General features: G+C 36.1%; 1 protein-coding gene across 1 annotated transcript in view; it reads right to left on the bottom strand.

Moving 5' to 3' along the window:
* Positions 1–7889, bottom strand: part of LOC106961131 (cadherin-like protein 26) — an 18588-nt gene extending 10699 nt beyond the window's left edge. Inside the window, 13 exon segments of the mRNA XM_015054661.1 lie at positions 23–244; positions 337–564; positions 663–808; positions 1176–1447; positions 1571–1756; positions 1847–1975; positions 2073–2245; positions 2582–2732; positions 2818–2964; positions 3069–3161; positions 3261–3323; positions 7659–7717; positions 7720–7889. Of these exon segments, the coding sequence (XP_014910147.1) occupies positions 23–244; positions 337–564; positions 663–808; positions 1176–1447; positions 1571–1756; positions 1847–1975; positions 2073–2245; positions 2582–2732; positions 2818–2964; positions 3069–3161; positions 3261–3323; positions 7659–7717; positions 7720–7780 (1930 nt within the window). The 5' untranslated portion in view covers positions 7781–7889.
* Positions 7890–12619: the final 4730 nt, after the last annotated feature.

Here is a 12619-nt window from a genome sequence, read left to right as displayed (position 1 = left end):
TAATTGACTACTTTGTACTCACACAGAAAAACAAGGAGTGCTGCAATAATTAGTCCTATGGCAGCAATACCGATGGCAGTTGACAGAGGCTTCGGTCCAGCGCACACACCGGGTTTGATACAGTTACACACCACGACGGATAAAGTCTCCGTTGAAGGTTGGTTCTGCTTGTCCTGAATCACCAGTGGCACTGAGTAGTTAGCGTTGGGAAGTTTTGTCAGCAATCTAATGCTAACTTCTTCACCTGTTTATAACATAAAGATAAATAATTATGGCCCAGCAATGAGTATCTGCTTTAGGAATTTTGGTAGTGAAGCTTCAAAGGTGAGGACGAACCATATTCAGGTTCGATTTTCCAGCGTTCTTTCAGAGTTTTATCATCTGCCAAGGAGAAACTGAAGGGCCCACTGAATGGCTCAAGATCAGCATCTTTAGCACGCACCATGACCTTGTCAGCTTCGTTTGAACACAAAATGGCAGAATTGTTGAGCAGCTTAGGAGTGTTATCATTGATATCCCTGAGGTGGACACTGACTGTGCATGTACTTGTGGCTGGAGGTGAACCTTGAAAACCACAGAATAGGTCATTTGTTTTAGTTCATTTAATTCATTTATAAATTATGCCTTTTGATTGTAGCTGGAAATGTTTAGAAATGTCATACCATCATCTATGGCAGCAATAACAATTCTGTAAGTACTGTCCACATCTACATGGGGTGATTCTCTATCCATCTTTTCTATTGTTGTGATTACTCCTGTTTTTTCATCAACAGTCACCCAATTAGCAGGGTCTTCTACCAGTTCGTACCTGGACAAAAAGATATCAAGCAGTAGGTCAATTTGATCATCAGAAGAAAGATAAATGTTCAGCCACAAAACATTAGTAAAAAAGAAATTACTGTAGCAATGTTGTTGGGGGGGGGGAGCATTAAAAGAGGCATTATGGCATAACATGCATCTCGTTATTTATGCTCCAGTAAATAATAATGTTTTATTCAATTTATTTAATTTTTTCTGTCTTCCTAAAACATATTGATTACTGTCTTGCACAAATCTTGCTCTGATGATCAGTTGTAAGACAGCTAACTCGCCATTATTGATTGACCTCATAAGTAGTTTTGCTGCAAAGCAAACAAATAATACTGAACATAAATGAGGTTTCATTGAGAACATACCTGATGTTATCGGATTCAGCATCTTTAACCTTAGGAGTATACAGCACCTGTCCTTTCTCTGATTCCTCTGTCTGGTATACCTCTTCTGTATATTTTTCAAACAACGGAGCGTCATTAGTGTCAACCATTTTCACTGTGATGCTGACAGAATCTTTTGGTGGAAGGCTGCTTAAATCTTCAATTAATTTTCCATCTTTACAGACTGTTAAAGGTTCAACATTCTCAACTCCGATTTGCAGTTTTACCAAGGTGGTTATGTCAAAATTCTTTGCCTGAAGAAGACACAAGTGTAGATGTTCAGTAACTCCTCATAATACTTATGCTAATAATTGGTGAACTCATAGTTTAGTCCATTATGAATGTGCATTTTCTGTAAGGTGTGGTAAAACAGTTACCTTGACAACACCAACGATCCCTTCATTTGTTACAGGGTCAGTGGTAATAGCGTAGACTTCATCTTCATTGCCGCTGATAATGGAGTACTTGGCTCGCCAGCCGTCAGTGTTGGGAGTGTCCTTGTCCTCTACTGCAACTCTTAAAATATCTTTATGGGTTTGCATTTCCACAGCCTCAGCTTCATACTAAAAATATGAAGAAATAATAAACTTAGTGGAATTTACAAATTAGAAAAAAAAATTAAAATCAACATTGATATCATAAGTCAATCTTGCCTGTCTCTTCTTAAACTTGGGTCGATGGCTGTTTGTGTCAATAACATTGAGTTCAACGGCCACAGTACTGGAAAGAGGCGGCTTTCCACGATCTGATGCACTAATAACAACTGAGTAGTGTTTTGCTTTCTGAAAAATATAGTTAGGCATATTTTAGCTTTACCAAAAAACTGCACAGAGTGCGCGAGTTTCCAAAACTACATTGCTTTAAAAAATTAAGACCTACATCATAGTCAAAGCATCCTTCAGATATAAGTTGATGTTGTTTTTCAGTAATTTTCTTTACTCCAATCTTTGGTTCAGCCGGGCTTTGTTTAACCACAGTGACGTCGACTGTTGAGTTGATTGTGCCTTCCTGATCTAAGTCTACAACGTCCATCAACACTGGCAGGTAATCTCCTGGAAGACAAAGACAATCACAGGAATGGTCAGTCATTATTTTTCCCACATTTTCATGAAAAACTTAAGATTTGCAGAATTCACTTCATAAAAAGGAAAAAAGAAAGCTTAAACATAAGAATTCACAGCTGATGTGCCAAATTCTTTTGTCAGATAGTAATACAAATGTTATTCTAAACTAAAGTTTATCATGAAATTACAATGTTAGTAGACAAAGACTTTTTTTCAAATCAACGATCGGCATGTTAATAATTTTTGTTGCATGTACTTTAATAAATGTTTCATAGTTTAGAAAATCTGCAGACTTTTGACATATTTGCAGGTTTCTGAACTTACCCACTTTCGTATTTTCCTTCACATCGTAACTTTTCTGAAACTGATTAGTGAACATCGGTGCGTTGTCGTTTATGTCTTTTACATCCACATCAAAAGATAGTTCTTTGTCAATTTTTTTCGCAACTCCTATATCCCAGACGTCAAATGTGATCTGTTGATTATATTTTATTCAGATGACACAGTTTGTAATGACTACATATCATAGCAGGTATTAATAGTGACGGATTGTTCCTCACGTGATAGGAGGGCGTCTTTTCCCTGTCGAGGCGCCTATGTACGTAAACTTCTCCACTTGTTTTGTTGATGGTGAACAGTTTGCTATCATCATCTTCTACACTTATTTCAAAATGATGTTCTACATTTGCTGTCTTGTCATTGTGCATCTAAAAGAGACAGACATATAATCAAGTTACTAGTGGTAGGTTTTACTAACCTTATTGAGCTGTATAAAATATATATATGTATATATAAAGAATCTGTGTTTTACCGTAGTAATTTTGTACGGGTATTCCACGTCCATTTCCTCTTCTAGTTCTATGGTATTCAGGACCCATCTTCTTTTGGAACGTGACAAGGATTCCTAAAGAAGCCAAAATGCAGATCAAGCAAATAATTATGGAGGTTTCCGTTTAGAGAAAAACGTTGCCAGCAGTTTCTTTCCATATTTTCGTCCTTTTACCCGTTTGGCTCGTTTATGGTGCTCACTGCCCTCTTTGCTTTCTCCCAAAGATGCTAATGCAACCTATGGACAGAAAATACAGAAAAGTGATGTGATTAACTTACGAAGATTAATTGCTCCTTTCTTCCTAAATTTCTTTTACTTGTTACGTTTTTGTCACTTTTTCATTTAAGTTCGCTCATAATACTTATATCCCTTGACTTTACCTTCTCTCTCAACAAGATGGAGCATATCACCATGTGCACTCAGTTCAAGGATATTTTCACTAACAATGTCAATATTCATTTATACACACATGCACATAATTGCATTTCCATAGGTGTGAGATACTGCCTTTTGACTCTTATAAAAAAAAACGTTTGGCTGTTATAAATATATAAGACAAAGTTCAAATTATGTCTGTCTTATACTTTCTGCTTCAGCTACTATTATTTGACATTCATGAAGGTAAACAAATAAATCAATTTAAATTCCATGCTGTTTTTTTAAAGTCACAATACCCTTTAAGATCATTCGAAATTGTTTTAACAACAAAGGCATGATTGAGTTTCATTAAAAAAACAAGAAATTACATTTTCTCAATGGTTTGTTGTCAATATGTGCGTTTGTAAATGGACTGACTACAGAGAGCGCCTTTGCTGTCATGCTGCCCTCTCAAAGCGATTTACAAATCAGAGAAACCTGTTTACACTTACAAATATTTATGCATTTGTGCAATAATACACAGATCAGTAAGCAACTTGGGGTCAGGTGCCAGGTGGCAGGTGTGTGTGTGGAAGTGTATTTATTCTCTGTAAGGCCAATTTTTCCAACAAAATCTACATTGTGGGGACTGAGTGTTACCTATCACTTATTTTCAATTATTTTAATTTTTAAATTAGAGTTTTGGTCAAGGATTAAGGTGTGAATAGAGTTTAGGTTAGGTTTAGGTCCTAAACAGTATATCTAATCCTAAACTTTAGGATAAGTTATGTCCTGGTAATGGTTAGGTTTAAGGTCAAGGTTAGGCTATAGAAATTAATAATAAAAAAAATGAATGGAAGGGTTAGAGTTAGTGTTAATGCAAAGTCCTTGTGAAAACAGAAAGAGAGAGTGTGTGCATGTGTGTTTGATAAGTCATTTCCTAATTGAGGATTAAGGCAAACGGTATGAGTTTGCAAACTAACGTAGAAATGCAACAGTGTGCTAAAACATTTTTTTAACCTGTTTTTTGTTTTCTGAAATCAAAATGTGCAGGGTTTTAGGGGAGAAAGAATCAAAGTGCAAAATCCGCCAGCTGCAAAAATACAAAACAGAGGGGCGTTACAGCGGACGCACTGTATTCAGAGGCAACAGACCTTGATGCAGTCGTCCCCAGTTAGTCTCCCGCCCTTGATTCCTTTAACATGTCTTTGTTCCCTTCCTGTCAGATTACTGTGTGTGTACAGTGTGTTTTTCTAATTCTAAAAATAGTTAAATAAGGAAAAAAAAAATACAATAAGGAACAAGTGCTATTCTACTATTTTCACCGTAAATCTGAGACGGAAGAAAATCAAGGAAATAGAAAAGCAATGTTTCAATTTTTCGTGCCTAATTCACTGCTCATTTTCATTTTGTACAGTCTTTTTACAATTAAAATAGCACTGGATGTATCTAAATTGTTGTTAAAGAGCAAATGCAAGATATAATTAAAACAAATTGCGTAAAAAGACAAGTACATTAAGAGATTTAATTTGAAAATTAATGAGATAATATTTGACAGAGGCTTGAAACGTGTCAACATCTGGTAGTGAGTCAGGGATAAACTTTTCTGCATATATTTTGTAATATTTATGCATCGCAATTTAACTTATAAAAAAAGTTAAATTGCGATTTATTTAAAAAGTAAATAAATTACTTCAAAAACCCAGGTGCATACGTGCACAGACCCTGACATACATTGACTTTTTTTTTTTTTTTTGCTGGAGCACCTTGTGATCCTATTTCGGCATCAAGTCTTCTTAATTTCAATCAGTTATAACAGCCTTAATCGAACACATTCTCAAAGAATAACTGTGGTGTCTCATGGAAGGGGCTATAAACAGGAGATTTGAGATTTGATAAATGTGGAAAACTTTTTCTTGTGGGCAAAAATTGCAGAGACAAGATATGGCTGCCTCTAGTATTTTTATCAAAGAAGATTTATAGAAAAAATGTGAACATTTTGCAACCAGATTATCGCCCCTCTATTTTCTTCTATTTCTTCTATTTTCTTCTTTCTTACAGATTGTTGAAGTACAATATAGATGTAAAATCAGATCTGAGAAAAAATTGTGACATATAACGTCTTGGTACTGCAGTACCGTTCTAAACTAGTTTGTTAATCAGGCCTGTGAGATTATCGGCTTAAAACCACTCTCACTTCAGAAATTTTATGTTTAAGCCACTCATAAGAAAGCAGCTCAGGTCTAAAGAGACCTTCATCATCCTCTTCAGTCACTGTTTCAGTTGTTGCCATGTAGACAGGTACTTTCTTAATGTTATATTCTTTTACGCAAAGACATTTTGAGATAATGTTTATTTTCACCAAACTCACAGAAAAAGAACAATTAAGTGCTTATACACTTTTTTGTTTGTTTTGGACTTTATCTTCTTAACTTATTTGGTTTAGCTTTGTGCTTGGTGCATTTCATGCTATTTTATGTTCATTTTTGCATTTAATGGACAATAAAGTATCAGTTTCACAGATGTGTATATAATATAAAAAATTACTGCATAACCAAACACCCCCTTCTTATATGTGAAATTATATGAGGCTGCCATCTAAAACAGATTAATACCAGCCAAAGAATGGTTATATATATATATATATATATACTTTTTACTATATACTCTTTTTTTAGTTCAAAATTTGAAAATTACATTTAAATAAATTCATGTTTGTTTGTTTTTTTTTTTAGTTTTATATTCTATTGCCTTTACTTTAAATCAGAGGAAAAATATGCAGCGATTATCAAAAGTGCCTCATCAGCTGTATTTACTGTTGGGAGTGTTCTAACAATGCTGTTACCAAAAACTCAGGTGCTTCATTTTAGTTAAAGCAGTAAAAGCAACTAAAGGAACAACATGTAACTTTTATAAAAATATGCTTTTTTTTTTTTTTTTTATAAATTTGTTAAAACTACCAGCAACCCTACCGACCCCACTAAGGGACAAAAGGACAAGGGTGTACAGAAAATGGATGGATGGGTGGATGTATTTGTTCAAACTGCCATTATGTTGTAACAGCATAATATGAGAGAGATCATGTGTGGAAAGATCGATCTCCTCCTGCCAAGCTACTAATGACGTCTGTAGAAACGTACTGCTTCCAACCAATAGCAACCAATCAGAGCCAGGAGGAAGGCCTTAGCGCTCACTCAACCTCTTGTACTTGCTGCTCAATGTGCTAATGGCGGAGAATCTACTTACTGTTACTTGAAAATGGCTTCTTCGCCGCCATAACTAGTTTGACCTTTCACAACAGGCTCTGCTACAGGAAACGTAGCAGAGATTATAGAGGTGAGCAGCAACACAATGAGGGTGATTGACAGCTCTAAGATTCACCTCCTGGCTTTTAATTGGTTCTATCTAGTCAGTACTGGGAGCATAAGGAGAAGGCAGAGAGGTTCGATCTTTTCACAGATTATATGTCTCACATCAATCTGTTCCAACATAGTGACAGTTTCAACAAATATAAAAAAAAAATAAATAAATAAAATTCTACAAGTTACATATTGCAGCTTTAAAAGCAGAGTTTTTATGATACAGGGTGTCCTTGTCAAACTTTGACAAAAGCCAGAGTTAAAAATAAAATATTCAAAGCATTAAAACCAAACTGGTCAAACAGGGACATGTGTTATTTCTCTGCTTGAGGATGATCTGAAGACTGGCATATGTGTGTGCACACAGAAATACCTTTATTATTAAGGTTTTTTGTGCACAACGAAAAACAATGTCCTTCGAGAGCAAAGTGAAACCCCTCCAAGCTAAACAACCATAGCAACACGTGAGGAAACTGGAACGGAAAGGTAGGACTTTGTTCTGCGAATAACCAAGATATGACATTTATGCACAGTGTGAATTATTTTTTTACTTATTTTCAATTATTTTAATCAATGTTTAGTCGAAAATTATGCAAAAGTTTGAGAAAACTTCTGCATCATTTTAGACGAAACATGCATGTGTTCTGCCTTTTAAATACATAAAGTTTAAACAAACAGATTTGAATTTTACCATCGCTGCATCTACTCTGTAATCTTATGTCCAACTTTATAAGAGATACAGATCTTACAATTTAACAATCTGAAACTTTTGGATGATTTAAAATTTGTTATTTAGGTAATTATTGTTCAGTCATTGCTTACAGAATGGAGATTAAAAAAAATATGTAAGGCTCACCAAGAGAAGGAGAAAAAGGCTCCTCATCTTGCTTCGCTCTGATCTTTCTTTCTTTCTGCGAACACTGTGCCTGTGGCAGAGGCAACTTGACTTGGTGCGGAGGAGGCCAAGCCCAGATGCATCAGATTGGCTGATTGTGGAATAAACAAAGTCCTATTTGTTCAAATGGAGTGCGTCCTGTTCAAAGTAATATGAGTGTCTCTATCCGAGAAAAGTTCATGCAATGCTTTAAAATGCTTTAAAATAGCTTTAGTAGGTATTTGTAACTGTACATTGAGAGAATGAAGTTTTGCACACTCTGTAATATTTTAAGTATGCCTTTGCTCAGGTGTATGCCCTCTGGGTATGCAGCTCAGGTTACAATGTGTTATGTATGCCTTGGTTCCTCACACATGATATTCAAACTTAGAGCTTTTACAAAATCGGCAGCTGTTGCTAAAAGAAGTTTGGATTCAAATAACCATGAATGCCCCTGCCTCACCTAAAGCAGCCATAAAAGTATTTTTTTTTTCTTTTCTTTTCTAAATGTTATGCAGAGTTGAAATCCTTTTGTAATACTCTTCAGATGTAACAGTCCCCTCTATTTAAAAAGTTCTAAGAAAATATATGCTGATGGTTATTTCTGCATCCTAATACGTTCAACAAAACAAGTCAATATGTTGCCATGCAAATCAGGGACAATGTTCTTGTGCCTTTGTAGTGACTCAGTGAGAAACGATAATATCCTCTTCGCTTGGTGTGAAACATTTCCAGTCTGTATAGTAGACAGAGTTTTCTTCCTGATAGGCTATTTCATTTGGTTATCTAATGTCCTCTTATGTAAAATCGTTAACTGTACTTTTGTATGACCAGGTTATCCAGGTTTGTTTAAAAAACCCTGGTAAGGTTCCCCTACATTTTCTTTGTCTGTCTGTATCTTAGTCATGTTGGGTTATCACTAAATTTTACTTCAAATAAACTCGGCATTTAACGTTGGGTTACTGAAAACAACAGTTTGGCAAGGAAACAAGAGAAACCAGAGTACACCTCTCTCTCAGTTTAGCCCCGGGTAAGTTTAAAGTAATTAGAATAATTGATTTTCTCATGCAACCACATCGTTCTCAACTGAATCAGTTTTAGATGTAAATAAATGTCTTTATCTTTTGGCAATCAGTCAGCCCAAGAAGAAAAACAAGCCTTTCATGTTCCCGAGACTTTGCAAAGTTTTTTCGTTATGATATGACTTATGGTTCTGGGTTACATTTTATTAAGTTTGTTTTATTTTATTTCTTGGATTTATGATGACCTTTCTGTTTGAGATCCGCAACACCACAAACTGTAGTTTAATTATCAAACTTTCTCTGAATCGGTTTGTTACTTTCTCCGATATCTCTTTCGCATTCGTCGCTGAGTGTTTTTCCTGTCAGTTTAATTCTCCATTCGCTTTGTCCTCACATTTTTCAGTTCATAGTTCAGTTCATAGTTTCACTTTACCCGTGGTTATGTTTAGAAATAACACACACTTTCCTTCTTCTCTTGTTGTTTTTTTTTTTTTGGCCCGAAGTCTTAATCATATATCTTCATGTATGTCTTTCAAAAAGCAAATTGCTTGTTACGCCTGAAATATTTACTGATTTGCAAACTGACCAGGACCAGTCCAGACCTATCCCACAATAAAAACAACCTTATTTATTGGAATTAAATATTGTTTGTAGACTTCCTGTTGTCAAATGCATGAAATCCCATGTCATGCAAGACTACAGATATTGTTTTTGTTTTTTGTTTTTTTTTTAATCGCAGCTGTTTGGATCCTCTGCTTACATACTTTTAGAAAATACCTGCATAGCACTTTCACAGAACTTCTGTCAATTAAAGCGACACTGAGAAAATGCTTAGTTTTGTGGTTGCATACCTTGGAGAAGAAAATTCCTCAGATAAAAAAGAAAAGACACACTGGCTTCAGGCAGACAACACGTTGCTCAATGTGTTGCTCAACATTTTGCAACACATTGAGCCACGTTTTGTGACCCATTGTCACAAAAGCCCTTTGGTCTATGGAAATATGGAAATATTTCAGAGCTTGAGTAAGATGCTAATAATACATAAGTCAAATTTGATTTCTTGATCATTTAACAAAACTGCCTCATCGTTAGCAACCTTTAATCTTTTTAACTTTGTCTGCATGCTGCTTTTCTTGTTATAACTTTTTTTTTTAAATTTGCTTTTGTCTGCATCACAGACTGGATGCTGGTCCCTCAGCCAGCTGCATACTTTGCTGGCTGAGGGACCAGCAAAGCGTAATGAAAAGCAGTGAGCTTTATTATACTGGGGGGAGTGGAGGATAACATGAAACACTGCTGAGTTAATCAGGGGGTTAAGAACAGCTATGGAAGAAAGAAAACAGACAGACTGAACGGAGGTGAATAATAAACACAAAGGAAGCTGAACCAGACACAAAGAAACCAGGGGGAAAAAACTAACAGTCATCTAAGACACACTAATTCAAATACACAAAGAACAGAACATAAAGGAATGAAGTGATGCGGCAACGCTTTCAAGCATTAATGGACACAGAGAAATGAACTGAGTACAGTTAAATATTTACCAAATTTTTTAACCCCGTCTCTTTGGGTTATCTCAAAATTCAAAATGGAGATAACGAGGTTTGACCACCGACCTGTAAATTTGAAATATCTCTGGATGCCTGATTCAAATGATTGCATGACCTCCTCGGCTGCAGAAACCTGTAGACCACCCACTTAATCAAGGCAGCTTCATAGCAGAAGGAAAACATCTAAAACATGCAGGGCAGTGGTCCCTCAGGACCAGAACTGAGAAACACATATTTAATGGAAGGATTTTTATTGTCTAAAGGCGTGAATCCCTGTCCTACATGTTTTAGATGCATCTCTATTCCAGCACATCTAATCTGAATGTCTGCATGACCCATTCTTCATGCAGTTAGCGCTGCTGAAGCCTGCTATTCACACATTTATTAAAATTTGGTTTGGGGCTGCAAGTGTGCATCTAAAACAAACAGGATAAAGAGGATAAAGAGGATTCAGGACCAGAGTTGAGAAACATTGGCCTAAAGCTCAGTGAAATATTCAATTTAACCAACATGTAACAAGGGTTTTACTGTCAGTGTGGTTCGAAACTGTCCTCATACTCAATCTTGTGGATCCCGCCAGCAAATACACTATCCACAGACACTCGTAGCATCCAGGAAGAGGCAGAGAACATTCAGCTTAAGGCCAAACTTGCAAAACAAGTTGCACTGGAAACCTGACACTGGAGCACATGACACAAGTCAGTGTATGTCGGTACAATAAAGCCTGTGAAGTTATATTCAAATTTTCCAACAAGTGAGTACAGGCCAGGCTTCAGGAGCATCTTGACAGCTGTTATAGTGAGTAGGCATCTCTGATTCCTCGGAATCAGAATGTCAAAACTCTACAAGAGAGAACAAGCCTTTACTGAAATTGGGGGTGGCGGGGGGGGGGGACAAAAGGTGTGGGAAGAGGGCAACTAAAAGCAGAAGTACATTCAGCAGGTTTACTCTCAGGTTAATTTTAATGGTGGCATTTTGTAAGGTGGGAAAAAGTGTAACAATAAAAAGGCTCTGGGATTGTTTTATTAACAGTTTTACTGTTGTGCTGCACCACTGACATCTTTATGCCTTTGCGAAATAAATTTAACACACAACATGAGCTCATAAAACTCTTCTCAGGTGTGCCATTTTTTTCTCCAAGTGTTCACATCGTAAATACGGAGTCCTCTCTTTTAACAATACATGGAGAACGAGACAGCGAATTTCACACAGGCATTACCAGCATATTTTAGAAAGTACTAAGAACATATAACCATACAGCTACAAGAACATTAGGGCATGCATTTGCAAAAAAAACAACAAAAAAGCCATTTCATACATAATGTTCAAAATACCTTCTTCATGCAAACAGAAGAAACTTTACAAACAGATTTTATTTCTCAGTGGTTGATGTAAAATCACCACTTCAAAAACTACTGATTAAAGGGGTCATGAAGCACATAGTGTCACTGTATAACACAACTTCAGTTGTTCCAATGAATAACATTAGAACATGATGTAAAGCTCAAAAAGTCAATTTACATAATATTTCTCTTGAAGTTGTAAACATGTTGGACAAGAAATTGAAGGTTTTGAATGTGGACCTTTTTATGGGGTGTGGGAGCAATCTTTACCCTCTTATCCTTGCAGGGCGCCCACCTACCTGTCTCCAGCAGTCACTGGTCGAAAGGCGGGATACAAAATTGTGTGAGAAAGTTACGCTCGCGCAGAAAGAAATTACTTGTGCACAGAGACAGAGAGACAAAAAAAAGCAACATCTATAGATTTGGATGTGTGCCAAGAATCTTCTTGCTGGAAGGCAACAGCGCTAACAAGTGTACGATTGTGCAACACGCAACAGTCCCTGATTCTTGGCTGGGGATGTTTTTAATTAAAAATTCTTTAATTGAAAAAGAAAATGAAACCCAATATATTTCCCACTCACTCATTGTTTGTCACTAAAACAGTATTTTGGCGTGTTTTTGTATATTTGTTAATATGACAAAATCCAGTAACCACCTGCTCCTTTTCTTTTTTTTCAGTTTCTCCTAACAAAACCCAGTTTCTAAGAAATGCGCAGCTTACCCTCAAACCAAAAATGTCATCATTGAACTCTTTGAGCTCTTCAAGCAAAGAGCTGCCATTTTTATCTTTAAGGATTAACTACAAATCTTTTAATGCAAGGGTTGACGACAATGAAAGTCAAAAGATGCCGTCGAGCAGGTACTCATGGAAGTTTTGTAACTCCTGTTTGGAGATGATGTTTGCAAAGAAAACTGCAAAAAGAAGATCATAAAAAATAGTACTCAGGTTTGATGCATAATCCTGTTTGCTAACAAAAAAAAAAAAAAAAAAAAAAACGGCCCTGGGTTTTAAAATGCAACTTTTAAAT

Source organism: Poecilia latipinna, unplaced genomic scaffold (assembly GCF_001443285.1).
Source record: "Poecilia latipinna isolate Pla-1442-1.1 unplaced genomic scaffold, P_latipinna-1.0 Scaffold57, whole genome shotgun sequence".
In the NCBI taxonomy this organism is placed as follows: domain Eukaryota; kingdom Metazoa; phylum Chordata; class Actinopteri; order Cyprinodontiformes; family Poeciliidae; genus Poecilia; species Poecilia latipinna.
This window is presented reverse-complemented; position numbering and strand designations above follow the sequence as displayed.